The sequence below is a fragment of the Anthonomus grandis genome, chromosome 4 (genome assembly GCF_022605725.1).
Source record: "Anthonomus grandis grandis chromosome 4, icAntGran1.3, whole genome shotgun sequence".
In the NCBI taxonomy this organism is placed as follows: Eukaryota; Metazoa; Arthropoda; class Insecta; order Coleoptera; family Curculionidae; genus Anthonomus; species Anthonomus grandis.
In genome coordinates, this window is record NC_065549.1 from 23,353,614 (window position 1) to 23,380,737 (window position 27,124).

Genomic DNA, 27,124 nt, shown 5'->3' on the forward strand with positions numbered 1-27,124 from the left:
GCCAAGACTAGATATTTACAACAAGCTTTCAGTCAATTTTAAAAACTCTTTATTAATAAATTTAAGCAAGCTATCAAAAGAAATATATCAGTCACTAACAAAAAATGGAATTTACAGTGTTGAAGAAATTTTGTCTTAACTAAATACTACAGGGTTATAATAAATAGCTTTGCAAAAATACTTAGTTACAGGGGTCGTGTAGATTTTATAATTCTTGTCATTTGCTAGGTTTAGATGTTTTATGTATATTGTGTAATTTATATATTTTGCCTTGCTACAATTGTACATATTTACAAAGCGTAGTAAATAAAAAATGATTACGATTATTATGAACGAGTCTTTAGAGCCGATCCATCCAGGCTATCGTTGATGGACACACTTCATATTAACGCTGATGTCCCGCAGCGATGCATCTTGTCTTTTGCTCTCTTCCTGTTATATATCAACGACCTTCTCGACAAGACTTTTAACCAAATTACAGTTTTGCTTAGTGACATACGCACATTCCTTCAACTCTTAACATTATATTGGAGTGGGTAAGTGTAATCTGATTAAGTTTAATGCAGCTAAAACTGGGCTGCTGTATTTACAAAGAAGGTTATCTCTACCGTTTACAGCCTTATTTTGTCCGAGCTTACTTTGCCGCTGCCTTCGTCAGTCCGCTCTTTAGGTGTGGAAGTTGACAGAAATATAATAAACTAGCTTCTTAAAAACTTGCGGCTGCCTTTAAATCGAAAAGGCAATGCAAAAGTAATGCAACAGCTTTTAACGCAAATCTTAGCGTCGTAGGCTTCGATTTGTCAATCTCTTGAGTTTTGCACTTACACATTGGGCTCTGCACCTAAACACATTTTGAAGTGGCTTAATACCATCCAGTAGAGGGCCATACGACTTATACGAGATCCAGAGATTATTGATAAGGTGACAGACTTTATTCTGTTTTATCGATATCATCACAACAAATGTTCTTCTAAACAGGCCTATATCATTCCACCTAGAGCAAAAGTCTACACAAGATCTACTCGACAGGCAGATGCGACTTATGAATATCTTTGATATTTAAAGGTCCTTTGCATATTTTCCTGTGACCAATATGAACAAGTCATCGTGTGGCACCGCTACTGGCCGAACAGTAAACTGATTCCTGTGTCGAACCATGCGTTATTGTAGTAATGTAATTGTTATTGTAAAAATGTTATTACGTGCTTCACGTGCTCATATGCACGTGAAGAAAGTTGTTGGTAAACAAACAATTTATCAGTGGAACAAATTAATAAGTGCCAGTTTCACGTGCATTGTTTTTTCGCTGCAAATTGAGATATGACAAGAGCAAATTATCGTACATCGAAATCAATATATGTATTATCCCACTAATCGCGTTCCAAAAATACGCGTTGCAGGTGCAATACATTTTTGGCACAATGGACTATAATATTAAGTCCGGTGCCAATTGTCGTGGAAATGAAATTTCGCAAGGCGACGAAGATGAAGGGCAAAAAATTAGTTGAAGCCAAATATTTTCACTTCAGGGATGTTTGTGGGAAAAGACAGAACGGAAAATTGAGCATTAAAGCCAATTTTATACGTCAAACTTCAATGACTTTAAAAGCGTACCATATTTTACTTGATGTAAGAGATATTTGTATGTATTTGTATGTTAGTCAAATTTTAATTTTATTGCTATTTCTTATTTCTGCAGCTTGACATTGATCGAAAAGTGACGGACTTGTCTTGCAGTTGCATAACCAAAGATAAAATGCGCTGCAAACATTTGTATGCATTTGTTTAATACATTCGAAGTTATTGCGGTGTTTTGAAAATAAGTGTTGAGCAGGAATAGGGAAAATCTTCTGCAGCTCAAATGGCCAAAACAGTCAACAAAGTACATCACGTTAGCTCGTCGTACACACCTGCATTTAATTTTGCGATACACACTTATCACGCGTACACACCTGCATAGAAGTCGCGAAAGTGTCCATAGTTTTTCTGTTGCCATTTTTCGAGGACCGGACTGTTCAGCCAGAAATGTCGTTATTTCCAAGGATTTAAATACCGATGAAAAGAAAGCCAGGTAAGCAGTGAAAGAAAAACAGGTAAAAGAAAAGCCGCGTCGCTTGGATAAGAACGTTACAGCATGCGCCACCCAGTTTTTGAACTTCATAACTGACAAAACAGTTTACGGTGCTGCGTTTTTATTTCATAGTGAAGAAGATGCAGGTTTTTTTATGCAGCGCGTATGCTTGCAGGAAAACGATATTGTAGAGCTTTGTCGAAAGACAAGAGGACTTGTTGCGAATAGACTTGTGGACTTGACGAGAAATGTTTGCATCTAAGTACTGTTCAAACCGCTGCCATGAAGTGGGGAATGAGAAAAGAAAAAAAAAGAGCTATGGCAGAATTCTCAAAGATGTATGAAAGAAAAAAAAGTAATGCTGCAATCGAGTTTAGGATAAAGATGGTGCCTACTGGCTACTTGTTAGTATGGGATTGAACCCTCTTATACTTTTATTTACTCTATGACAGTAAGCAAATTTCATTTGTTGCATTGTATTATATTATATAAGTTTTTGCATTGTATGTTTTGAAAAAATGTACTGAAATTTTTTTTCGGGGAGTTTTTACCTTTGTTTTGTTTAAAAACACCTTATACCTAGCTGCTTTTTATATTTACGTATGTAGTACACCTACTGTTTCACTCTATTTTATGGTTTATTTACCCCACTCAGCACTTCTATTCACTCCCAGGTCCCCTAATCTTCTAGGGTAAAAAAAAACACACAAAAATATATTTTTTAAAGCAGCGCCGACAGTTTTGTGTTCTATAAAGACACTAGAAAAGGCCTATATAGAGAAATTTTCTTATAATAGTAACATAGTAGAAAACCGTCTTGTAAACTGTTACCAAATTATTCACACACTAATAGATATAATGGCATAAATCGTCAACTAAAACTGACAAAAAATTATAGAATTATATATAGGACCTGTTTTTCGATTTCGTAATGTGCGATCCGCATTTAATTAGTTATTCCGGGATTAAAACGAAAGTGATACTCTAAGCACTCCTAAATTTTTTGACAACTCGAACACGACTAACTACGACATAACCTATATACTTTTTTAAAGGAAAATGTGCCAAAACAATATAAAATATAAATAGATATGGAGTTATACAAGTCTGTTTTTTTGTGTTTTGTGTGTAAAAGCTTATAAGTTTATTATAAATGTTTTATAATAGGTTTTCATAAGGTGGTACAATATAGAAACCATGGAGAAAAAGGCAAAAGTCGCTAATAAAACCCAAAAGTCAAGTAATAAGCTTCCAAAAAAAGGAAAACAATCCAAAGTTAAAGTCTTTAACAAGAAAAAGAAAACCAACCAAACGGAGGATGTTGTAATCGAAACCTTAAGATCAAAGTATTCCACAGTAAGTGTTTTATAATTAAAAAATGTTTAATTAACTCTGTTTGCTTATCTCCAAGGATTGGATGTTTGCTTTTGACTAATTTACTAGCTTTTACACTAATTTACCTACTTCAATGTAACCCTTTGGAAAAAGAAATGAAATTTTCTAGTCAAATTGGTTTTTCTAGTTTTGCTTTTTTTAATAAATTGAAATAAAAAAACACTCAATGTGATATTCACAATTCTCAGCTGTATTAAAACAAACCTCCAAACCTATGTGTGTGTTCTTGCTATAACCACTTATTCGAACCTCTATTAACAATTGTTTTAATATTTCTAAATATTTGTATGTCTAATTGTCAATTGTTTTTAAGTGGTCTTACTTTTTAACCATATTTAAATTATTATTCGTACAAAGCAGCCAGTATTTAAAACATGTTGAGCCAAACTTCACTTTTAATCTCAGAGGCCTGACTTCTTTGGTCTTCATTTGATCTTATAGGTTTCCTAAAAGATTTCTTAACTTGGCCAAACTTTGTTCGCCCATTCATTAAAAACACTATCAAAGCCTTTTGTCAAGATAAGATTATATGGTATTGCAATTAAAGTTTGCGTATTTTAATTTATGTGATAGAGTTTTTAAACTTTAAACTTATGTATTCTCATCAGCTTATGAATAATCCTCATATTCAGTCATTGACCTTACTATTTTTTTTTTTAATTTTTAATCCAAATGAAGTTTAAATAAGAAATGCATGCTAGCCATATTATGTTGAAAACCATGCCTGCACCAAAATTGACCAAGTTAATACCTTGAGCTACATTTAACACATTTGTTAGAAGTTCCATTTTAAGTTTGCATAAATATGCTGAAAAGCATATCGTCGGTTTTCGAGAAGAGTGACACAAGTCAAAAATCCCACTTTTTGAGATATTTGTAACCTTATTCTTAAATTCAAAGTACTTTTTATCTGGTAGAGTGTAACAAATAAACTAACAATGGTTGCCGCGAGATCGCGCTAGTGACGTTCTTCTATTTTTGACATTTGGAAAATCCGTTTTCTTTAATATTGACACATTTGTAGTTGTGTTGTGGCAGGCTAAGAGATAAGCCGCATTTTTTCAGTGAGAACGTCACATTTCGACTTAAGACTGTTTTGATGTAAATTTTTTTCTGCAATAGAGTATTATTTTGAAATGTGTCACTGTTGAACAAAATATATATTCTACTTAAAATGTTAGTTTTCTAGAAGAGTGTGTTAATTCATAATTATAGTGCCATTATTCTTGAACAACGTAAGTATAATATTTTTAATTATTTTTGTGAAAGAATGCATTATTTTGAGATATGCCATTATTGTCTTAAAGCATAATAAATAAACATGGTATTAGTTGTGACGGTATTCTAGTAAATCAATTAAAATACAATAAGAAATTTTTTGACATGTGACTTTATTTAAGTAAAATTAATTTGTAAATAGTTAGCTTTTTTGACTATTTTTATAAATTAATTGGTTGAAGTCTACTTATTTTGATTTTAAATGGCATTTAACAAAAGCCTTTTGTTTAGACCAGAGACATTTAAAAAAAACACAATTACATTTCAGGCAGTGATTTAGCAGACAAAATGACAAGCTGTGGAAGGATATTAGTAGAAATGGCAATCAATAGTACAGAGGCAGATTTGGATAATTCATGTAAGTTAATTAAAATAACTTAATAATAAAATTGCCTAGAAAAAAATATTGAATTAAAATAAGTAGGTAGGTAGGTAGTATTTTTAAAGTTGTACAAGATGTTCAAATAATTTAGACATATAAAATGTGTTAAAAAAGCAATTTCAATTATTTGTAATTGTATGTAAATATTTCCAAAAAGTTATTTTACTTACAGCCAGATCTGAAGATGCTCCAAACTTAATTTCTACAGAGATACCTTTAAAAAACTCCAGGTCGAAATTTGAGAAATGCTCGCCTAACTCATTATTTTATAAAACATCATACACAGATGGATTTGAAGGAGTTAAAGTAATATCGCGAAATAGCAAACGTTCAATTAACCCATCAGATCCTATTCAGTTAAAAAAAGCTTTTTCCAATAAACCAGGAATCTCAAAAAAAATATTTGATTGATCTGGTGAGAGGAAATTACATTCCAAAATATTATGCAACTTTCTTTGAGTTATTATAATAGTCTTTTAAGACTTAAATTTTTGTTTATAATTTTTTTTATGAGTAAAGTATTATGTTAAAAGTTGATGTCTTTGTTAGCTCATCAACTTTTGTAATGTAGATGATAGGTTTGTTTACTATTTCCAAATAGAACCAGATTTATTAAAGTTGTATTTGTTGTTTTATTTATTTTCCTATTTTTTTATACTGAAAAATGAAATAAAAGAGTACTATTTTAATACTATTTATCTAGAATAATGTCACATCTCAAAAGGGGGTTTTAAATTTCCCAGTTTTTACCACTAAATTATCAACATCATAGATAATAATATTAATGAATATTTACTTAAAAGGTATACATCAATATACTGAAAGAAGTAAATCATTTCATTTATACAAATAAAAATAATAAGCTAAAATAATTGAATAAAATTTTAAAACTTGTTTATCTCAAAATTATCATTTTTGGATTATGTCACTCTTCTTGAAAACCGACGATATAAGTGATTGTGAAATGGATTTTGAAAACTTACTATCCACAATTCGCAACTGTATTAAAACAAACCTCCAAACCTATGTGTGTGTTCTTGCTATAACCACTTATTCGAACCTCTATTAACAATTGTTTTAATATTTCTAAATATTTGTATGTCTAATTGTCAATTGTTTTTAAGTGGTCTTACTTTTTAACCATATTTAAATTATTATTCGTACAAAGCAGCCAGTATTTAAAACATGTTCAGCCTAACCTCACTTTTCAACCCTAATATTTCACATGAGCTACATGCTCTTTAAATCTGATGTATATACAAATATACAATGTATGTCTCATGATAACCATTACAATTAATCTCAAAGGCCTGACTTCTTTGGTCTTCATTTGATCTTATAGGTTTCCTAAAAGATTTCTTAACTTGGCCAAACTTTGTTCGACCATTCTTTAAAAACCCTATCAAAGCCTTTTGTCGAGATAAGATTATATAGATATTATATAAGATGGTATTGCAATTAAAGTTTGCTTATTTTAGTTTTTTTGATATGTGATAGAGTTTTTAAACTTATGTATTCTCATCAGCTTATGAATAATCCTCAGTTTCATTCATTGACCTTACTATTTTTTTTTTAATTGTCAATCCAAATGAAATTTAAATAAGAAATGCATGCTAGCCATTTTATGTTGAAAACCATGCCTGCACCAAAATTGACCAAGTTAATACCTTGAGCTACATTTAACACATTTGTTAGAAGTTCCATTTTAAGTTTGCATAAACATGCTGAAAAGCATATAAGTGGTTGTGGAATGGATTTTGAAAACTTACTATCCTAACAAATTTTTTATGTTTTTTTTTACTTCTAGTGTGTCTGTATTGTTTATCTTGCTTGCAAAAACTTTAATAATATTTATTTGTTTGAATTCACTAGATAGTTTATTGTTTTTTGTTTTGAAAAATTCATATAATTTTTTTTTTAATTTGTTATGTCTAAAAGAGTGTCAAGTTAAAAAAAAATCAAGTCCAAGCTTATAAAATTTGTCACATAAGCCACTTTTTTGTATTTTAATGATTTAATTTATTGCAAACACCACTAGTATGAATGTAAAATATATTTTTACATGTCCATGTAAAAAATATAGACAGTATAAATTAAATGCAAAAAAATTACATACCTAAGTATGTTTCCAAGGCTCCACTATTTAGTCACATTTTTATGGTTTAAAGTAGCCCGCTCATAGTAAATGTTATATCATCATATGGGACATTTTGTTTTGGAGATAACTACGAAACCGAGAGGAGTGCTTCTCAATACAGGGAGCCTCAAATAAAGAAATTCCACTCCAACTTTTAAACGGCTGCTCTGCCCAGTTCTGCTAACAATTGATGGTATTTCCATTGTTATTCTCACACCTGGGACCCACTTGGCATTTTCAACATTATTCACTAGATAAACACTGAACTAAATTTTTATGGACATCTAAGGCATGTATTGTTATTATTTTTGTTTCATTTCAGTATTTATGTTTACATTTTCACATTATAATTAGGATTTAGGGAAATTCAGGTTTCAGCGGCACATTTAAATTCTTAGAAATATTAGTTTTATAAGATGAATTGTAGCTTTAAGTGCTGTAAAAATAAGGATTTTTTAAATTACTGCTGTGTAGCCTGCAACTCAATTTTTCACCCTAGTTGCCTCGAGTGACAATCTGAGGTTATAAGGTTGGGCGGCAATTAAATTTTGTGTACGGAAAGATGTCAGACAACTTTTAATGAAGAAAAAGGTCAAACTAGGGCCTATGAACAGAAAATTGAGAGTATGATGGAGGAACTTAGGGAAAAGTATAGACACTTAGAGAGAATTCGTAGAAATAGTCTGGTTTTTGAGGATGAAGTATTTAAAGCGGAAAGAAAGTTTTCATCGACACTTGATATTCTCAATTAAAAAAATGACGAACTTAGTTACGAGATTGACAACAAGACTAAGGAACATGATCTGAATTTGTTGGTAAAGTCTCTGGAACAGGAAAAATGGATCTTTCACTCAAAATGGACAATTTAACGGATTTAAATAAAGACCTAATTACCAACATACACGCTATAGAAAACGAGAGTCTTACATATAAACATTAAATTTCTTTGCTACAAAGAGATGTTAATGAGTATTCTTCTATTAATAAAGGGATGGTGACTTCTATAAGAGTTTAAGAAGCAGAAAAAGAAAGCCACCTTTTGGAGATTGGGCTCTTGAAAACTCAGCAGGTGGTATCAACAGTCACTGACTCCAGGAATGTGCGTACTGAGATCAATAAACATGATGACTTTCATCCAAAGCTTCTGTTTGTAGCTGGAAAATATAATAGATTGTTTCTTAAGCTTTTACGTAACAAAATGGGACATGTGTACAACATTCAATATTTTCTAAAACCTGGTTGCTTGACTCATGATTTGGTACTAACTGCTTCAGCTCTTGCTTCTAATTTTACCAAGAACGATTTGGTGATCTTGTGGTTGAACGGAACATATTCTTCTACATCTATTATTAACGATTTTATCATTCCCTATAAAAACACTACTTTCCTCATTATAACAAGCCCTTGTTTTGGACCAAGTTGCAGTGTTGTATATAATAGTAATCTGTCATTACATAAAGCTTTCTTTTATTACATAAAGATTTGGCTTGTATATTACATGGCCACATAAAAAAATATTTTCTAAACCCACTGTATAATTCTAAGCGTCTAAAACTAAATAGATCACCTAATTTTGTCGAAAGCGTGTGAACTGCGTCTGAGCGTGTGACTGGTTCTGACTCTTTTTTATAGATGAGACCGTAGAGGTTGAAGCTCCCTTTCATTCAACTGCAATATCAAAATTAAAGCATTGTAGTGCATTTTTATTAAATATTCAATCCCTTTAGAATAAGGTGGATGAGCTTCAACTTCTGCTTGCTAATTTTAATTTTCTTGACATTGTTATATTAACAGAACTTTGGCTTAGACCTAATGAATGTTTTTGTATTGATGAGTATGTACCACTGTCAGGTTATTATGGACAAAACTCTCTACATGGGGGGACTGCTGTTCTAATTAGGAGACATTTTCAAAACTTTTTCTGTGCTATTGATAAGTTTGGTGATGCCTCAGTTGAATGGGTTTTTGAGTGTTCGGTGTGTTTTTGTAAATTGTTTAATAATGTACGTTATTTGCATATACCGCCCTCTGGGGATATCAGTGTGTTTCTTGACAGGTTAGATTCTCTTCTGTCCCAGCTCCCTATTCACTCGCGTGTTATCTTGGCTGGAGATTTTAATATTAATTATTCAGAGATTTCCTTACCGCAAAGAATTTCTCTTGATGGAATCTTCAAATCATTTGCACTCACCATACATGTTAATGCACCCACTCGTATTTCGTTCTCTTCATCGACCACTATTGATTATTTCTGCAGTAATTTGGACGGTGTTACCTGTTCAGTGCACTCAGTGGGTATATCGGATCACGAGGGGGTGTATGTCCAATTCCCTGCTGACTTTAAAAACAAATCTGGCCGCCGCATTGGGAGAGTGTTTAGTGGGAACAATTTGAATTTATTTTCTCAATCCATTTCGTCTGTTAACTGGAATACAATTCGGGCTGCTCCACAACCATTTTCTTCCTTTTATTATACATTACGTGATAAAATAAATATGTGCTTTCCCTTGGTTAGACTTAAATCCAAGAGACGAAAACCATGGATCACCATCATCACTAAAAACATCTGCCCAAAATTTGCGATGCTTAGCAAGACTTCGCAAATCTATTGACAATCAATTCATCAGATCTTATATTCAGGATTATCGGAAAATTTATAGGCATCTGATAAAAGTCAGAAAGGAACTGTATTACAATGAGCGCTTAGATTCGTCCGGTAACAGACAGAAGGAAAGTTGGTTAATCATTAACGAATGTAGGCAGTCTGCTCCTCGGCGGTTGGTTGAATCGGTTTTGGGGCCCGATGATTTCAATGATTATTTTTCTAATATTGCTGAGAAATTACTGGAAGCAGTTCCCAGTGACGGCGAACCATTGCAGTATCTTAATCGGAATGCTATCAACCAATCATTCTTTTTCCACCCTGTAGATGCCACTGAGGTCCTTGAAACAATTCAGTGCTTGAAGAATCATAGGTCTTCGGGTTACGATGGTATCTCTTCACGTCTGCTGTCACTTCTGCCTGCGAGCGCTTTAGGTGCTTTGGTTTGGGCAATCAATCAGTCATTTCTTCAGGGCGAGTTCCCATCCTGTTTAAAGGAAGCTATGATTATCCCTCTTCATAAGGGTGGTAGCTTGGACCGACCCTCTCCAAGGTTCTTGAGCAGCTTGCAAAAAAGAGAATTGTCTCTTTTTTGACCAAATACAATGTGCTGTCCCCTAATCAGTATGGATTTCAGTCATCTAAGGGCACGCAGGATGCCATTTTCAGATTCTTGGAGAGTGTGTATCTATCTATGAACTCCAAGGAGGCTGCAGCAGCGGTGTTCTGTGATCTGTCCAAGGCCTTCGATTGTGTGGATCATGGAATACTGCTGTAAAAGCTTGATTTTTACGGATTTAGGGGAGTGGCTTTGGGGTGGTTGAAGTCATACCTGTCTGGCCGCACTCAGAGGGTGGTTGCATCTGGATTTTCGTTAGGGATAGCACATTTTAAATGTGGTGTACCTTTAGGGTCAGTGTTAGGTCCTATTTTATTTTTATTATACGTTAATAACTTAAGCTCACTATCACTGCATGGACTAGTGGTTCAGTTTGCCGATGATACTACAATTCTGTGGCATAACAAAGATCAAAAAGTAGTCAGATTTCTCATAGTAGAGGACCTTCACAAAATTAAAGAGTGGTGCAACTGCAATCAGCTTGTGTTCAATGTTGATAAGACTTTAAGTGTAATTTAGAGGGTTTTTTGTTTGATGAGCAGAGCTCACTACATGGTAGGGATTATTGTCGATTTCTCGGCCTCTTCATTGATGAGAGTTTAAGGTTTGACAACCACGTTTTCGGCCTCGCTGCTAAACTTTCTTCTGGTTGTTTTGCAGTCAGGGTTGCCAGGCATGAGTTGGGGGGATTGTTTGCTCGTTCAGTTTATTTCGCCTTAATAGACTCTCATATCCGTTATGGGTTGCCATTTTGGGGTTTGTGCTCCAAGGGACTCCTTAACATAATTTTTACTATTCAGAAAAAAGCATTAAGGTATCTGTGTGGTGTTGGTCTGAGAGTCTCTTGTAAACCTCTTTTTGTAGCTGAAGGAATTTTAACAGTTTTCTCACTCTTTATATTGGAGACTGCAACACTCATACATAAGTCCATAAGTCCACCATCCTGCACCAGTCATAATACTCGTCAAGTGGGCAACTTATCTCTTCCAATCCCCACCTCCTCACTTACAAGAAACTCTTTTATATTTATTAGTCGTAAAATATTTAATCATGTTCCTTTTTCGATTAGGACTGTTTCAGACCTTAAAAAGTTTAGGAGAGAAATAAAGAAATTAATCTTACCAAAAGCTTACTACAGCATTGAAGAGTATTTTAACGACTCATTTTAATATTTAAAAATAATTATATATCTGTTGATCAGATTTATTTTATTTTATTTTATTTTTATTATTCTTGTTTTATGTTGGTTCTCGCCTTTTCTTTTCTTCTTTTTTGGTTTTTTCTTTGATTATATAAAATATGCTTCTATGTACAATCAAAATCGATTCTGTATTCTGTTTTTCTCCTGTATCCTGTATAACCAAATAAATACTTGTATTATAAATTCTAGGATTAGGAAGCTTTTAGCACAAGTTTGTAAACTTAGCAAATAAAGTATATATATTTTTTTTACTTTTGACTCAATTTATATTCTTTGTTTACCAACTTCTGTGGGTATGTCAAATAATTTTTTTTATCTTATTTTGCAAATTATTTATTGTAATTTTAGAAACAATTTAAACAATTACCAATATTAAATCTACAGGGTATTTTTTTTACTACACACCAAGGGAAACAAATATTTAAATATTATATATTTTATTTAAAAAAAAAATTTTACTACTGTGAAAATAACTGTTTACAATTATTGTTCAAAGTGTCCACCTTCACATTCTAAGCATAGTATAACCCTTTTAATAATATGGCTGATAGCTTTCCCAATAACATGTTGGTTATTACTTAGGTAGTTAGTGATATTATTAATTTCACGAGGCAGTTCAGCCCTGGTATGTGATTTCTCTGCATACACTAAACAAATAATAGTTCAATTGATTTAAATCTCGTGAGTTACACTTGTACTACTGTGAGGCAGAGCACCATCCTGCTGCAACTACATTTGTTGTCTTCTTTGAGTTGGAATATCCTCTAACAACATATTCCTTTCTTGTAAAAATTAAAGGTAAATTGCAGATGTCAAACGACTGTCAAATATATACAGACTGACTAACTGATCTACAAACTACATCAAACATTAACCGAAAAACAGTGTTGGAAATTCCTTTCAATTGTTACATTGGAATTTTCAAGCTGAAAAGAATGACAATTTCTTGAATTGTCGACACCATTATTATTATATTCTGCGAACACTAATTATTGGTGACCTTCAACACTATCAAGGGTTACATCTTGAGCAGCTGCTGATAAATGTATGAGAGAAATATTTGAAAATAATCCTGTTGCTCTTAAATGATCAAAAACTCTCCCAAAGACTCATCTACCAGAGATTCTTCGATTTGGATACTGACGGTGGCATTCAACCACTGCTGGTCTACCACCTCTATTACAATATGCGAATTCTAGCAGCATGTCTGCAGATTCTTCATTTGTAAAAACAAACATGACACTAATTTGTGCAAATTTCAGTCCAACTAATGCAACTACAGAATAACAAACGAAAGAAGTATCTATGGCACTTAGTCTACTTGATGTTGATATAATGTCATACTAGAGATAATTATTATTGCATAGTAGATTTTAAGATGATAACACTATTAAATAGAAAAAACCTATCTTGGTAAAGAAGCATTTGTGGACCCATTTGTGACCCATTTGAATTTAACTATAGAACAAGTAGTGAAATTTCTGTCCCTTATCTCGCTAGTATATCTTTGTATTCTGAAAATGTTATAAACTTATTATATAATATTAGATAAGCCAACAAATACTTTTTAGGTAGTTTCTTTCCTACTATAGGTGCATACTACTAATAATAAATACAAAAAATAGCAGTGCTGGAAGTGCAATATCATGCCACTTACTGCATACTTATACATATCCATATATCCCATATTAAACATGTAAGGGTTTCATTGTATTTTACAGTTTTTCTAGGCTTTAAGAATTCCTTAGATGGTGCAAAGGGTATCTAAAATATTCAGTTCTTATATGACATTTATTTTAGTATGGCTTATAAGATATTCATAAATATATATGTTTGTCATTTCCATTCCTCTGTAAATATAGCAACATGACTCTCTATAGCTAATCTGTTTAATCATTCTCAGCAATGAAAGCACTATGAACCCTAATCTTGACGCCAGAAAGTTATTCCATGTCTTAATAAAGATTCAAAATAGGATTTTTAGATTTTTTTTTCATTCATATACCTACCTACAATTCACATTCCATAGCACACATTTAGTTAATGTCAGATAGACAACCATTGAAACATTGACCGAATAAATTAATATGTTGCAGTTTTTGTGGATTTTTCTCTTTGAATGCATCCTGACTCTTATTTATTGCATTATCTATATTTCAGAATCCAATGATTTTTTTACTTGAGGCTAAGTCAAAGAGTTTAAAAAATCCACGTAAAAGACTTTCAGGTCCATAACTGTTAAATTGAAAGTGAGGAAAGCGCTGAGGGTCTCTTTAAGTTCCCCTAGATAATTAGAAAACCTGGCACCTCATCTTATGTACTCATATATGTTATACATAATATACACTATAAAACCATATTTACTTTAAATTTTGATTGCTAATTCACTTATCTCTTTTGGTTTTATGGGATTTAAGAACATTTCAATAACGCGGAACTCGAATCACTAATTAAACATTGCCAATTTTGAAGCAAAAATTATCTTTGCTTGTCTGAAATAGTATTCTTTTTTTATTATTGCTTATAGGTTTTTCATTAACACTATTACTTTAATATTTCAAGAACTAATACTATAATATTATTAAATTGTAGATTGATCCAAAAAATGCAACCAAATTTACGGATTTTCCAATTAGCTCGAAAACAATCAAAGGCCTTCGAGAATCAAAATACAATAAACTAACTGAGATTCAGAAAGCAAGTATTCCTTTGGCTCTTCAAGGCAAGGATGTTTTGGGTGCAGCTCAGACAGGCTCTGGTAAAACACTGGCATTTCTTATTCCTATTATAGAACGTCTTTACTGTGAACAGTGGTCGAGATTAGATGGTGTTGGGGCTCTTGTGATTACTCCTACAAGAGAATTAGCTTACCAGATATTTGAAACTCTTAGAAAGGTATGAAATATTTATTATTGGTTGATTATTGGCTTGAATAAAGGGTCGGTTACATAATATTTATTGCATTTATATAGGTTGGCAAGTACCATGACTTCTCCGCAGGTCTCATAATAGGTGGCAAAGATCTTAAGTTTGAACGAAAACGAATGGATCAATGTAATATTATTGTTTGTACTCCTGGGCGATTATTGCAACATATGGACGAAAATCCTTTATTTGATTGTGTCACTATGAAAGTTTTGGTACTAGATGAAGCTGATAGGTGCCTTGATATGGGATTTAAAGATACCATGAACGCTATAGTTGCGAATTTGCCGCCTGAGAGACAGACATTGTTATTTTCCGCTACTCAGACAAAATCAGTACAGGACTTAGCAAGGTTATCCCATGTTAATTTCTAATATTATGTTATACTCATAGTTGTTTTTTTTTCTTAGATTAAGTTTAAAAGATCCATCATATGTGAGCGTCAACGAAATGACTACTCCAAAGGAACTCCAACAGAGCTATGTTATTTGTGAACTTCAAGATAAGTTGTCCATCATCTGGAGTTTCATTAGAAATCATCTTAAAAAAAAGACGATAATTTTTTTCTCCACGTGCAAACAAGTTAAATATTTTTATGAACTTTTTTGCAAGTAAGCATAGACGCTCATTTCGAAAATAAGAATCTTTTATTTTCTGTATTATCTTTGCAGATTAAGACCTGGCTTAAGTTTGCTGCCCTTATACGGTACATTGCATCAGCTACGTCGGATGAAAATTTATGAGGAATTTTGTCGTAAACAGTCCGCAGTTTTATTTGCCACAGATCTGGCTGCCAGAGGGTTGGATTTTCCTGAGGTACATTGGGTGGTGCAAGCTGATTGTCCGGAGGATGTTCAAACTTATATTCATAGGTATGCATTTTTCTGTGGTATATTTAGACTTAGATTTTAGTTCTTCTAAAAAGGCCAATTGTAATTCCCAGCTAATTTCACTGTTCCTTTTTCTTAAGAAGTTTGTAGATAAACTTGTCAAGAAGAGAATGGCCGAATTTATGAAAGCTAATAATATAATTAATTAGGAGCTAGTAATTTATATATTATTGGAATTTAAAAAACTGTTAAAATCATGTTAGTTAAAAAAGCTTCTTACAATGTAAATATATAACTTTTAAAATATTTTTAACTATATGTGGAATGGATTATGTTTTATAGGTATGAGTGATTCTTTTGAAAGGTTTATATTTTAAATATCACACTATTTTTATTTTTTTCTAAAAGCTTAGAGGCAACTGATGCTGATGGGCACTGAGTCATTAATTTGCTGGGTTCACTCATTTTAGATACAGAAGTATCTTAGTAATCAGATAAAATTAGTGATATAATGTTTGTGAAATTTCCCTCTCAGAGCCAAATAATTTGCAGCTTTTAATTTTATTCCATAAGTTCTTTGTAGAACAGTATCTTCAGTAGGATAATATCTTCTACAAGCTGATATATGTAGAGAAATAAAAATATCACAGTTGAATTTACAGCTAACTGTAACAATGGTACAATTAATGTATGTGGTGGGTTAATGATATAGATAAAGGGTAGTATTTAATAAAATTACATATACTATTCTACTTAATTAATTATAATTGATAATTATTACAAAATGCTAAGTCACCTTTTATTCTCTGTTAATTTAATAGGTTTTTCACTCGTACTATGTTACAAATCCCCAAGTAAATCTGACAATAAATTTCTTACTCACTTTGAAATCTATCTAAATAATTTGCCAAAAATAGATGGTATAACCATAGTAGTCGTTGATTTTAACATTTATATTTTAAATACATCAGGTATTATAAGTTAGTATGCTTGTTTACTATGGTTATACCTCACTTATTAATTCATATACTAGATAACACAAGATAGTAAAACATCCATTGATCACCTATTTATAAAGAAAACAGGTTCATTAAAAAATACTGAATATGATCTCTATGTCTTAGAGACTGATGTAACAGATCATTACCCTACTTACCTAGAAATTTGCATACAACCCAAGTAATAAAAACAACAAAACGATTCAATATACAGGGTGTTCATTTGAACATTTCCCACCACGGATTTATCGAAAAGCACTGTGTAAAAAAAAAAACGCCGAAATACGTCAAAAGGTTTGTCAAGGGGGACAACTTTCTAACCTAAAATTACTTCACCCCCTGCCCCCCAGGGTCATCCCCTTAAAAATTTTAAATGGCAAGGGGTATCGAGTAATAGTAATAGTTTAAGTCTTTTATTTTGACCTTTGAATCGGTCGATTTGTTTTTGAGAAGATTAGAAAAATCTTTGTTTATCTTTGTTCAGATAGAAAACAAAAACATGAAAATATCAGTATTTATTTCAATAAGTGTTTAAAATGTTGCCCATTAGGGTTTGCCAAATCTACAATTCGTTTATAATTTAAAACGGAAACTACCAACATAAACAGCAATTCCGAAAATAGACGTGGAAAAAACTAAATAACAACCTGAATTTTTTTCCGCATTCTTTTCATCGACACAGATATCCTGGGCGAACTGTATTTATTGTTATACCTGCTTAGTTATTTATAGTTGCTAAGGAAAATAAAGAATTTATTTTGCCGTCAGTTATATTTGTGACAGTCTTGGAATAGTGAAAATTTATTTGTTGAATTGAAGATTTTACTTCCAAAATAGTTTACACACTAGCCGAAAGAGTGGAAATTATTCTAATTTATGGTGCACAAAATCAATGTGCTCGGCAAACTGCCGTCAATTTAACGCCATACATCCGGAGAAGATAACTTCGCATAGGTTTGTTTTGGACCTTGTTACTAAGTTTACTGAAACTTTATTTGTCGCAAATAAAAAACGTGATCATCGGCGAATTTTGGATGAAGCCGCTCAAGTTGAAGTTTTGGGTCATTTTGGAATAAATCCTAATACTTCATTACGCAAAATTGTTGCTGCCACTGGTATTTCATTAGGCTCTGTTCACACAGTTACCAAACTTCATAAATTTCATCCATTCAAAATGAGAATATTGCAAGAGTTAACCGAAGACGATTTTGATAGGCGAGTTGAGTTTTGTGAAAAAATGACTGAAGCGATTAATGATAATACGATTCATGTAAAGAATATCTGCTTCAGCGATGAATGCACATTTTATCTAAATGGATTTGTTAATAAGCATAACTGTAGATATTGGAGCAATGAAAATCCTCATGCATTTGTAGAAGGGCATACCCAGTACCCTCAAAAAATTAATGTATGGGCAGGCATTTTAGGAAATAAAGTGATTGGGCCATTATTTATTAACGGAAATTTAAATGGAGACATTTATTTGGATATGTTGGAAGATACCATCAATCCGCTTATCACTGAATCCATTGAAAACCAAGTCGATGATGATGGAAACCCTATACTTGATGAGGATGAAATATATTTCCAGCAAGACGGCGCTCCTCCTCACTATGTTCTTCGCGTTCGGCAATGGCTAGACGACGAGTTTCCAGATAAATGGATAGGGCGAAGGGGGCCTATAGAATGGCCTGCTAGATCTCCTGATATAACGCCGTAAAATTTTAAATTTTTTTCTATGGGGTCATTTGAAATCTATTGTGTTTACTCCCCAACCTGAAAGTTTGGATGAACTTCGTCAACGCATCATCGATAGCTGCCATGATATCCTACAACATGTTTTTGAAAATGTCCGTCAGGAATTTGAACATCGCCTATATCATTGTTTGGTCAAAAACGGGCAACATTTTGAACACTTATTGAAATAAAAACTGATATTTTCATGTTTTGGTTTTCTATCTGAACAAATTAAGATAAACAAAGATTTTTCTAATTTTCTAGAAAACGAATCGACCGATTAAAAAAAATCAAACGTCAAAATAAAAGACTTCGAAAGACCTTTTAAACAAGCTATTACTCGATACCCCTTGCCGTTTAAAATTTTTAAGGGGATGACCCTGGGGGGCAAAGGGTGAAAGGGGGTGAAGTAATTTTAGGTTAGAAAGTTGTCCCCTTTGACAAACCTTTTGACGTATTTCGGGGTTTTTTTTTTTTTTTTAACAGTGGTTTTCGATAAATCCGTGGTGGGAAGTTTTCAAATGAACACCCTGCATAATTTTTGACAAAAAAAAGCTTATAGAATTAGTAAAAGAACAATCATGTAAATACAAGACTCAAACAGGGCATATCAGAACTTTCTTGACATTTTTACCGTTATTAAAAATAAATACATAATTAAAAAAATATATTCTTACAGAAACAAAAGAAAATAAAGCCATGTATATCGGAAGGACTAATCGATAATGATAAAAGCTGTATAAAATTAGATTAAGTGATGCTTTGAATGAATCGAAACCAAATTTTAATCAAGATATCCTTATTAAAAATTTATATAACAAAGAATTTAAAAACGAAAGTAAAATCCCTGATAGTACCACAAACTTAAATTTTAAGTATCCAACACTATTAAACTCTATGGCTTCAAGTCCACTATAAATGAGCTTATCATACATATTACTTCTTAAAAAAAAAATAGTTCTCCAGGTTCAGATCGGATAACATCAGAAATAGTGAAGTTGTGTTATTAGTATGTAGTCAAGCCTGTCACGTATATTTTTGACTCCATTTTTGCGTCTACTAAAATTCCCGAAGACCTCAATTCATTTATAAAAGAGGATCTAAAAATCATATTTCTAATTTTAGGTCAATAATGCTTAATAAATACATTTGGCAAAATTTTCGAAAAGTGCTTGAACGCCTATGTAATTTCCTTATAAAAAACAACATGCTTAACGAACAACAATTTCGTTTTCTAAAAAAATATTATCACAAATGATGCATTGTGTAGCCTTATTGAAAATATTAAATTTGGATTAGATCAGTGAAACAAAAGCGGAGCTATATTCATAGACCTAGCTAATGCCTTTGAAACTCTACCCCATTCTGAACTACCCATTATTCTTGAGTGGGACGAAATTCGGAGTGTAGTGTTAGAGATCTTTAAAAATTTTCTTTAAGCCACAGATTACCTAAACCAGATGCGAAGCTTGCGTCGGCACCTTTCAAGTTCGTAAACCAAGCGGCGTACAAAGGCGCGGCTCCAGCCAAAGCGAGGCCTTTACCGGTAGCGGATGATTTCCACCATTGGTCATAGATTTTTTAACACGCATTTTTTTTTGCACCAGTTGTTCAGTTTAAAAAAAAAACTATCTAATAATAAATATTTATTTTATTATAAATGGTTAAGAATTCGAATTTTTTTATTAGTTTTCTCCGATTTTTTTAAAGATTTCAAATCTCTGTTAGTAAAGTCTTATAAATAACTTTACAATATATAATCGAGGGAAATTATTACAGGGATGATTAAATTTTATTAAACTCATAAGATTTAAATATTTACGTGAAATGCCAGGTTTAGTAGATATTTGATCAAACATTGAAATAATTTTTTTTTCTAATTCATAATTAAAACATACAAATTTCTCGCTAGGTGTTTTTAAACTACCAAAAATATTAGTTTCGGTGTTGCTATATGCCTTTAGTTTAGTTAATAAATTTGAAGCATCAAGGTTTCCGGATTCTTCTGAAAAACTGACACAAATGGGACATTTATGAATATTTAAAGCTTTTTTAATTAAGTAAACAGATATATTTAAAAGCATTTTGTGTGGTTAAACTGTGTTCTCTATAATCACAATCAGAAACAGTTATTGCCTTACATATTTGAGATGACTGCGTAGGCATCACTTCTCTTAAATTTTCATCTGAAACGTTTTTTAGCTCAGCTAGAAGCACGCCTAAATCGTCCTCACAGTTCATATATTCAGAGTGTAAAAAATTCTGACAAAATATTTTTTTTATGGGCTCTTTGAAATTGAATTGGGGTTGAATATACGCAATTCCCTCCTTGTTGCCTTATATTTCCGAAATAATTTTTAATACAGTCTTGATTTATTTTTCTGGTTTTTAGGTAGCTAAATCCGCAATTTGAAAGGCGCTGCCATAAAACTTTCAATCCATAGATAGATATCATCCAACACGAACGAAATTTACACTTTTTTGTCAAATTTTTTCCCTTATTATATGAAATATGCATATTTCAAGGTTTTTCAAAAATAGCCACATGCGATTTAAAAACTCAACTTGATAATCAAGACCCTGATATGAATTTTTAAATTTATTCGGGTGGGACGTATCTGTAGAATTAAACAAATCAAACAAAGTATTAAATTTATCTATGATTTCAATTGTAGGTAAAGCATCTACAGGAAGTGCTCCTAAAGTCATATATGTATTTATTCGACTCGCAACACTATGACTTAAAACTTGAGTGGACAGTTTTAGCTTCATCTTTTCAAAGTTATTAGGATATATGTCGGATTTAGTAAGTTTCGGAGCACACCTATACACTGGCTGGCTATCTTTTTCATAAAATTGTTCGACAAACTTCCAAGACATTATTCTTATATTGTCAAAATAAAAATTATTTTCGGCTAAATTATTTTTAGTAGCCTTCAATAAATGTGGAGGGTCAAAAATTTAAACTAATTTCAAATCGCCCAAATAAAATTCAGGATTTTCTTCGTTAACCTTTAGCATTCTAGAAAGCTGTATAAAATTATAGCCAATATCAGTTACTAAGCCTTGGATAAATAAACCAGCATCTGATAATTTTTTAACGCATTCAGATAATATTTTTAAAATATCTGAAGCTTTAAGTTGGGAGTTTAGAAAAAAATAAGCCAGTGGTTGCTTCCAGTTATGAAAAAGTCCGCGAACCATAATAGCAGCAACATTTTGTGCTATGATATTATTATTGTAATTTTTTTCAATATCCTCCCAGCCTACAATTTCATCTTTTGCTAAATTAAAATAAAGATAGGACATTAAAGATGTTTCATCAATACATATGGTACAATACTTATCAAATTCAGACATAGTTTTAACTTTACTAGCAAGAGAGTTGAATGTTTGTTCGTTTAGTACTGGTTTTGAAACAATACTTTGTGTCATTTTTTCCAGAGTACGTTTAGTAGGTAAATTTAATATTTTTGCGAGAAATCTATATGCTTTTGGCCCCAAGAAATACAAAACTAAACTGTTTATAACTATCTGGATATCGTTTAGCTTTACCTACTTTATGCTGTAATTTAGCTTGAACTTTTATTATTTCAGATAAAGTTTTATTTAAAAAGCGGTCACATAATTTAATAAAACTATCGAGTTTTAGCTTAATCGCTTTAGTCTGCTCAAATTGCTTTTTTTGTTTTAATATATTCCTTTTTAAACCTCTGACTTGGTATCGCATCTTCAGCTTTCTTGGGCTATTGGCAGTCAATGCAGATGAAGTTTGTGTTCCTATGCTTGGTGATTTTATGCTTGTAATGTAATTGATGGGCGTATCATTAGTGCCTGTTACATCTAGAAAATTATTAACTCTAATACTATTTTTATACATATTTAAATAATGCCTATGCTAATACCTGTGTTTACATATGCCTTTGGAAAATCACTTTGAACAAATTTATAATTGGTCGTTTGGTCAATCATATCTTTATTTGATTTAAGGTTATTCACATCTAGATAATAACAAAGAAAAAAATAAATATTATTAAAAAAGTTTTAAAAATATTTATTTTCTTAAGCACATTTTAAAAAATGTCCTTTTAAAAACAATTTTTTATTTGTGTGAAAGTGAAAAAATAAAATAAATATTACAAGACTTGATAAGGCAGGGTAAACCGAGGGGCAAACAGAATAAACACAAATACTTGACATTTTGCTGAAGATAAATGTGACTTATTGTTTGCTTTTATTATATACATATGTTAGCGACCTATAACTCTAAAGAGTTTTTATTTTTTGCATTGTACTATTTTTTTTATATTAGTATTTCTATTATACTTTAGTGCAATTGATAAACAGCAAACCAAAAGCCCCTACTATAAACAAAATGTTATAGTTTTATGAGAGCTGCGCGCCATATTTTAAGAAATTTGTTAAAAAAGGATCACTTGGAAGACCAAAAAAGGTTACTTCTGTGTTCACAGAAGAACAGCATCTACTTAGGCACTTATAACTCGTCATAGTTAAAAAAAATATTTGCGCTCGCACTATGCCACTTCTCAGCGTCACGGGTACCGAAGCAAGCGTGAAACTAAAATAATTGTGCTCCCATACTATTCGATCCGACGTTGAGCAGACGAAACAAGTGGGGAACGCAGATCATGCCGCCAGGCTTACATTCGCATCTGGTTTAAGCGGGAAAGCAATAAGTCAGAATTAGAAATTCCCTAAGTGCTCCAAGTATTGGTGTTCCCCAAGGCACAGTGCTTGGACCTATACTATTCATCCTATACATTAATTTTCTATTATCTTTAAATATTAATGGTGTAGCAATATCTTATGCAGATGACACAGTCCTAATATTTGAACACGCCTTATAGAACCAAGTCAGAACGAAGGCTATTATAAAGAAGTAGTTAGACAAACTTAAATTATCCTTAATTAAATTATCCTTAATAAGTTTCAAAAACAGTATACTGGATGTCTATTCGAGATCGCGCTGCTCGATTGCGGCAAAACCTTGAAACCGACAAAACTTTTAATAGGGGGAATGTTAATTGAGTTAGAGGGGCTACTTTTTAAAATTAGTGTGGTTGATACATGTTGTCTCAAAAAAGCGTGGTACATAATTTCATTTTTATTTTAAATGTAATTACCTATATTTTTTTTCGAAAATGGGAGTCTAATTTGACTTCCTCTTTAACCCTAAAATTATTTTGCTCTAAAATGCGACGGTGTTTAGTTATTAACAATTTAACGAAATTTTCACGAAAATTAATGTTTAACTTAAATATTAATATTTAACACCGACGTTTTTTAACTTTTTGAAAAATCTATGTATAGTCCTCGGCTAAGTTAATTTTATCTTTCGATTTTCCAAATTTTATTTTTTTTTATACAGGGTGATCAAAATCGTTACTTAGCTAATCATATTTTCAATTAAATTTTACGCTATTTTTTAAAATGGAACGCCCTATATCTAGTAATACTTTTTGATAGAGTATTCTTTGATCTTCAATTTGATACCAATAAGTTTGCCTTTATCTCTAACCGTTTTCTTAAAATTTGTTCTTAAAAGAAGAGTGACACATATTTTTCATAGGCATTAGGTCACTTCACGACGAAAAACAATTAAAATATATTTTCTGGAATCAGAGTAACAAGCACTTTGTCACTCTGTTCAATTCTATATCGGACATTTTTTGGTAAGTAAAAAAGTCAATAGTTGTAATAACCATAATAAAATAAGTACGTCAAAATGAATTACTTTCAGCGAGAATTAGTAAATATGATTTACGTTAACGGTTAATGCCTTGGGAACTGTTTTTTGGCTTCAAGGATTTATTAGGAAAAATTTCCTAATACGAAAACAGCTTTAAATAACGAAAACTAATTGATAATCACCATGTTAGTTGTTGCAACATCGGAAATTAGTGTAAGGAAAATAAATAAGAACTTAGAAATATTAAAATCGTCCGTGACAAAAAAAAACCCAAGAAAAGCAAATATGATCCCCCTCATGCGCAGTTACATCATGAACTTGCCCAAAAATGATTTTAAAAAAAGAATAACTCTTTGTCAATGGGCACTAAGTTAATTAGCAGAAAACGATTTTTTTTTTAATTTGTGTCCTTTACTGATGAATGAACGTTCAACAGAAATAATTTTGTGAACCGACATAACTTTCATTTTTACGACACACGAGTTTTTATCAATAATTTTTAACACAGATGGAGGATCAATGTTTGTGGTGCAATAATACATGATTTTGTCGTTGGTTCCTACTTTTTTGAAAATCGTGTAACATGAGAAGTTTTTCTAAGTTTCTTGAGACAAGATTTTCTTCTACGCTTCCCGACGTTGTGAGGCATCAGACGTGGCTACAGTTGAATGGTGCGCCAGCTCACTTTAGTGCAAATTTCATGGAACATATCAAACACCAATTTGGTAATATATGGATTGGAAGGCTAGGTTAGTTATTAAAATTAGCTTTTGTACACATATTTATAAACTTTATACTGGCTAGTTCCCACTGGATGGCCTCCTAGGTCACCTGAATTAACCATTCTGAATTTCTGCTTTTAAGAAAATCTTCTAGGGAAAATATGGTGGAGCGCAAACAAGAGTCTTTTAGACGTATTACGCCTTCTACGCTTCGTGCAGTTAAAAGATATTTCGCACGTAGAGCTGATTTGTGTTTGGAGCAAAACGGTAGACATTTTGAGCAATTTTGTGATAGAACTTGTTTGTAATATTTTTAATTAATGTTGTTAATGTTTTTGGTGAATCCTTGATGTAAGTGAACTTGATAGGAGTAATATTTATTTTTCTTGTGGCATTTTCCTACGGACGATTTTTGCATTTGTAAGTCTCTTACTCTTATTTTCGGACTTTCTACTCTATTTCTTCATTTAAATTTATTTCTGTTCTAGTTTGTTTTTCGTACTCTAATGCTCTAAAAATTCTTAAGTAAAAATAAACGTTATAATGCCTGTGAAAAAATATTCATATAAAAGTCATTTTTGCTTTAAGAACAAATTTTGAGAAAACGATAGAGATAAAAGCAAATTTATTGGAATCAAATTCAAGATAAAAGAATGTTCTATCAAAATGAGTTACGAGATACAGGGTGTTGCATTTAAAAAAATTGCATAAAATTAAATTGAAAATATTATTATTTGAGTAACTATTTTGATCACCCTGTATAAAAAAAATTAATTTTGTAATTTCAAAAGATAAAATAAACTTAGCCAAGGTCTTTATATAAATTTTTTAAACAGATAAAAAACGTCGGTGGTAAATATTAAAATTTAAGTGACAAATTGATTTTCGTGAAAATTTATTTAAATTGTTAATAACTATCCATTGTCGCATTTTAGAGCAAAATTATTTTAAGATTCAAGAGAGAGTACAATGAGACTCCCATTTCGAAAAAAAAAAATTTGTACCACGCCTTTACCCCGTATCCATCAAACTAATGTTAAAAAGTAGCGCCTCTAACTCAATTAACATTTCTCCCATTAAATTTTTTTTCCATTTCAAGATTTAGCCGCAAATGAGCACCGCGTTATTAAATGGACACCCTGTATATCGATCGCCTTTTTCTTAACAGATGCTAACCTGCCAAGCTTTAGGAAAATTATCATTGATAAAAAGGCAACATTTATCATAAAAGAGGTTGAAAACAATAAACACATAGGTCTAACAATAACATTGAAAATTAGAGAAATATTAAGTAAAATAAATAAAGTAAGTAAAATATTAAGTAAATAATTAAGTAAAAAATTTTACTTAATTAAAAATATCTTTAATTATGTTGTATCAATCACTTGTTAAATCTTTAATACGCATTTAACGCATTAGAAACCTTAAAAACTATACAAAAAACTATCACCCTCTTATATAAGAACAAAATTTTTAATGTTAGGTCCTTAAATCTCCAAGCAAGTTGCATATTCTCTTATAAACTTATGAAAAAATATATCAACCATCAATATAGAACAAGATAACAAAATCAAAGACAGCCTACTATACGATTTCGCAGATTTGATAGAAATCAAATACAGGGTGTTTCCTAACTACGGTACGAAACTATACAGGGTGAATCGTTAGGTCGTTTTATGAAAAAAAGTTCCTATACACAGCTTTTTATTTATTTTTGTATTTAAGCAACTAAAAATACAACTTTTTCGTATCTTATCTTATTATCTTCATATCTGGCTTTGTTTTCGAGAAAAAAATTTTTAAGTATCTTTAACTCATTCTAAAAATTATCCATGGACGACAACATGAAATAAAAACCAATTAATTCGATAAACAATTTCGACCTTAAAGTACATGAGCAAAATGTCCACCCTCCAATGCACGACTTTTTGGTCTCTTGTGTCTTGTTTACTATGATAAAAAACATTCAACTACGATTTTTATTATCAGATTTTTGAAATACAACAAAATAACAAATACATTGCTTCTTATGACAAATAATTGGCAAGTCCATTCAAGTACCTTCTTTGTACCTACCTGCTTTGGAGACCAGCTGACAGTGATAGAATTGCTATAAGTAAAATTCAGCTGTCAATTAGCAGTGATTCATTACTCCATCATGAATAATTTTACTAACCATGAAATGCGATAGAAGAAGATCCTTCCAATAGTATCAGGAAGATTGCACTGCAGCTTGAAGTCAGTTCAAAAACCGTTTGGAAAGTTCTAAAAAGAAACCTCCTGCATCCAAATCACATACAGCGTGTACAAGCTCTACTGCCTCGGGATTTTCATCCAAGATTAATGTTTTGCAGGTGGTTGATTCTACGATGGCACACAATAATAATTTCCTACCAAATATTTTATTTACGGACGAGGCAAATTTTTCAAGAGATGCTATTATGAACTTCCACAATGATCATTTTTTGTCCGACGAAAATCCCAACGTTATTAGAGAAACTCATTTTCGGCAACAAT

At 31.8% G+C, this 27,124-nt stretch overlaps 1 protein-coding gene across 2 annotated transcripts in view; it reads left to right on the forward strand.

Annotated features, from left to right (window-relative positions):
* Window positions 1-3,089: 3,089 nt before the first annotated feature.
* The window catches only part of LOC126735357 (probable ATP-dependent RNA helicase DDX10), a 49,885-nt gene continuing 25,850 nt past the window's right edge, over window positions 3,090-27,124 (forward strand). Inside the window, exons 1-6 of one of the 2 annotated variants that reach the window (XM_050439321.1) lie at window positions 3,090-3,176; window positions 3,239-3,427; window positions 14,278-14,580; window positions 14,658-14,962; window positions 15,021-15,221; window positions 15,282-15,482. In XM_050439321.1, coding sequence (XP_050295278.1) covers window positions 3,269-3,427; window positions 14,278-14,580; window positions 14,658-14,962; window positions 15,021-15,221; window positions 15,282-15,482 — 1,169 coding nt within the window. In that variant the 5' untranslated portion in view covers window positions 3,090-3,176; window positions 3,239-3,268. Of the gene's footprint in view, window positions 3,428-14,277; window positions 14,581-14,657; window positions 14,963-15,020; window positions 15,222-15,281; window positions 15,483-27,124 lie in introns of both variants that reach the window. The other variant, XM_050439320.1, reaches the window with a different exon arrangement.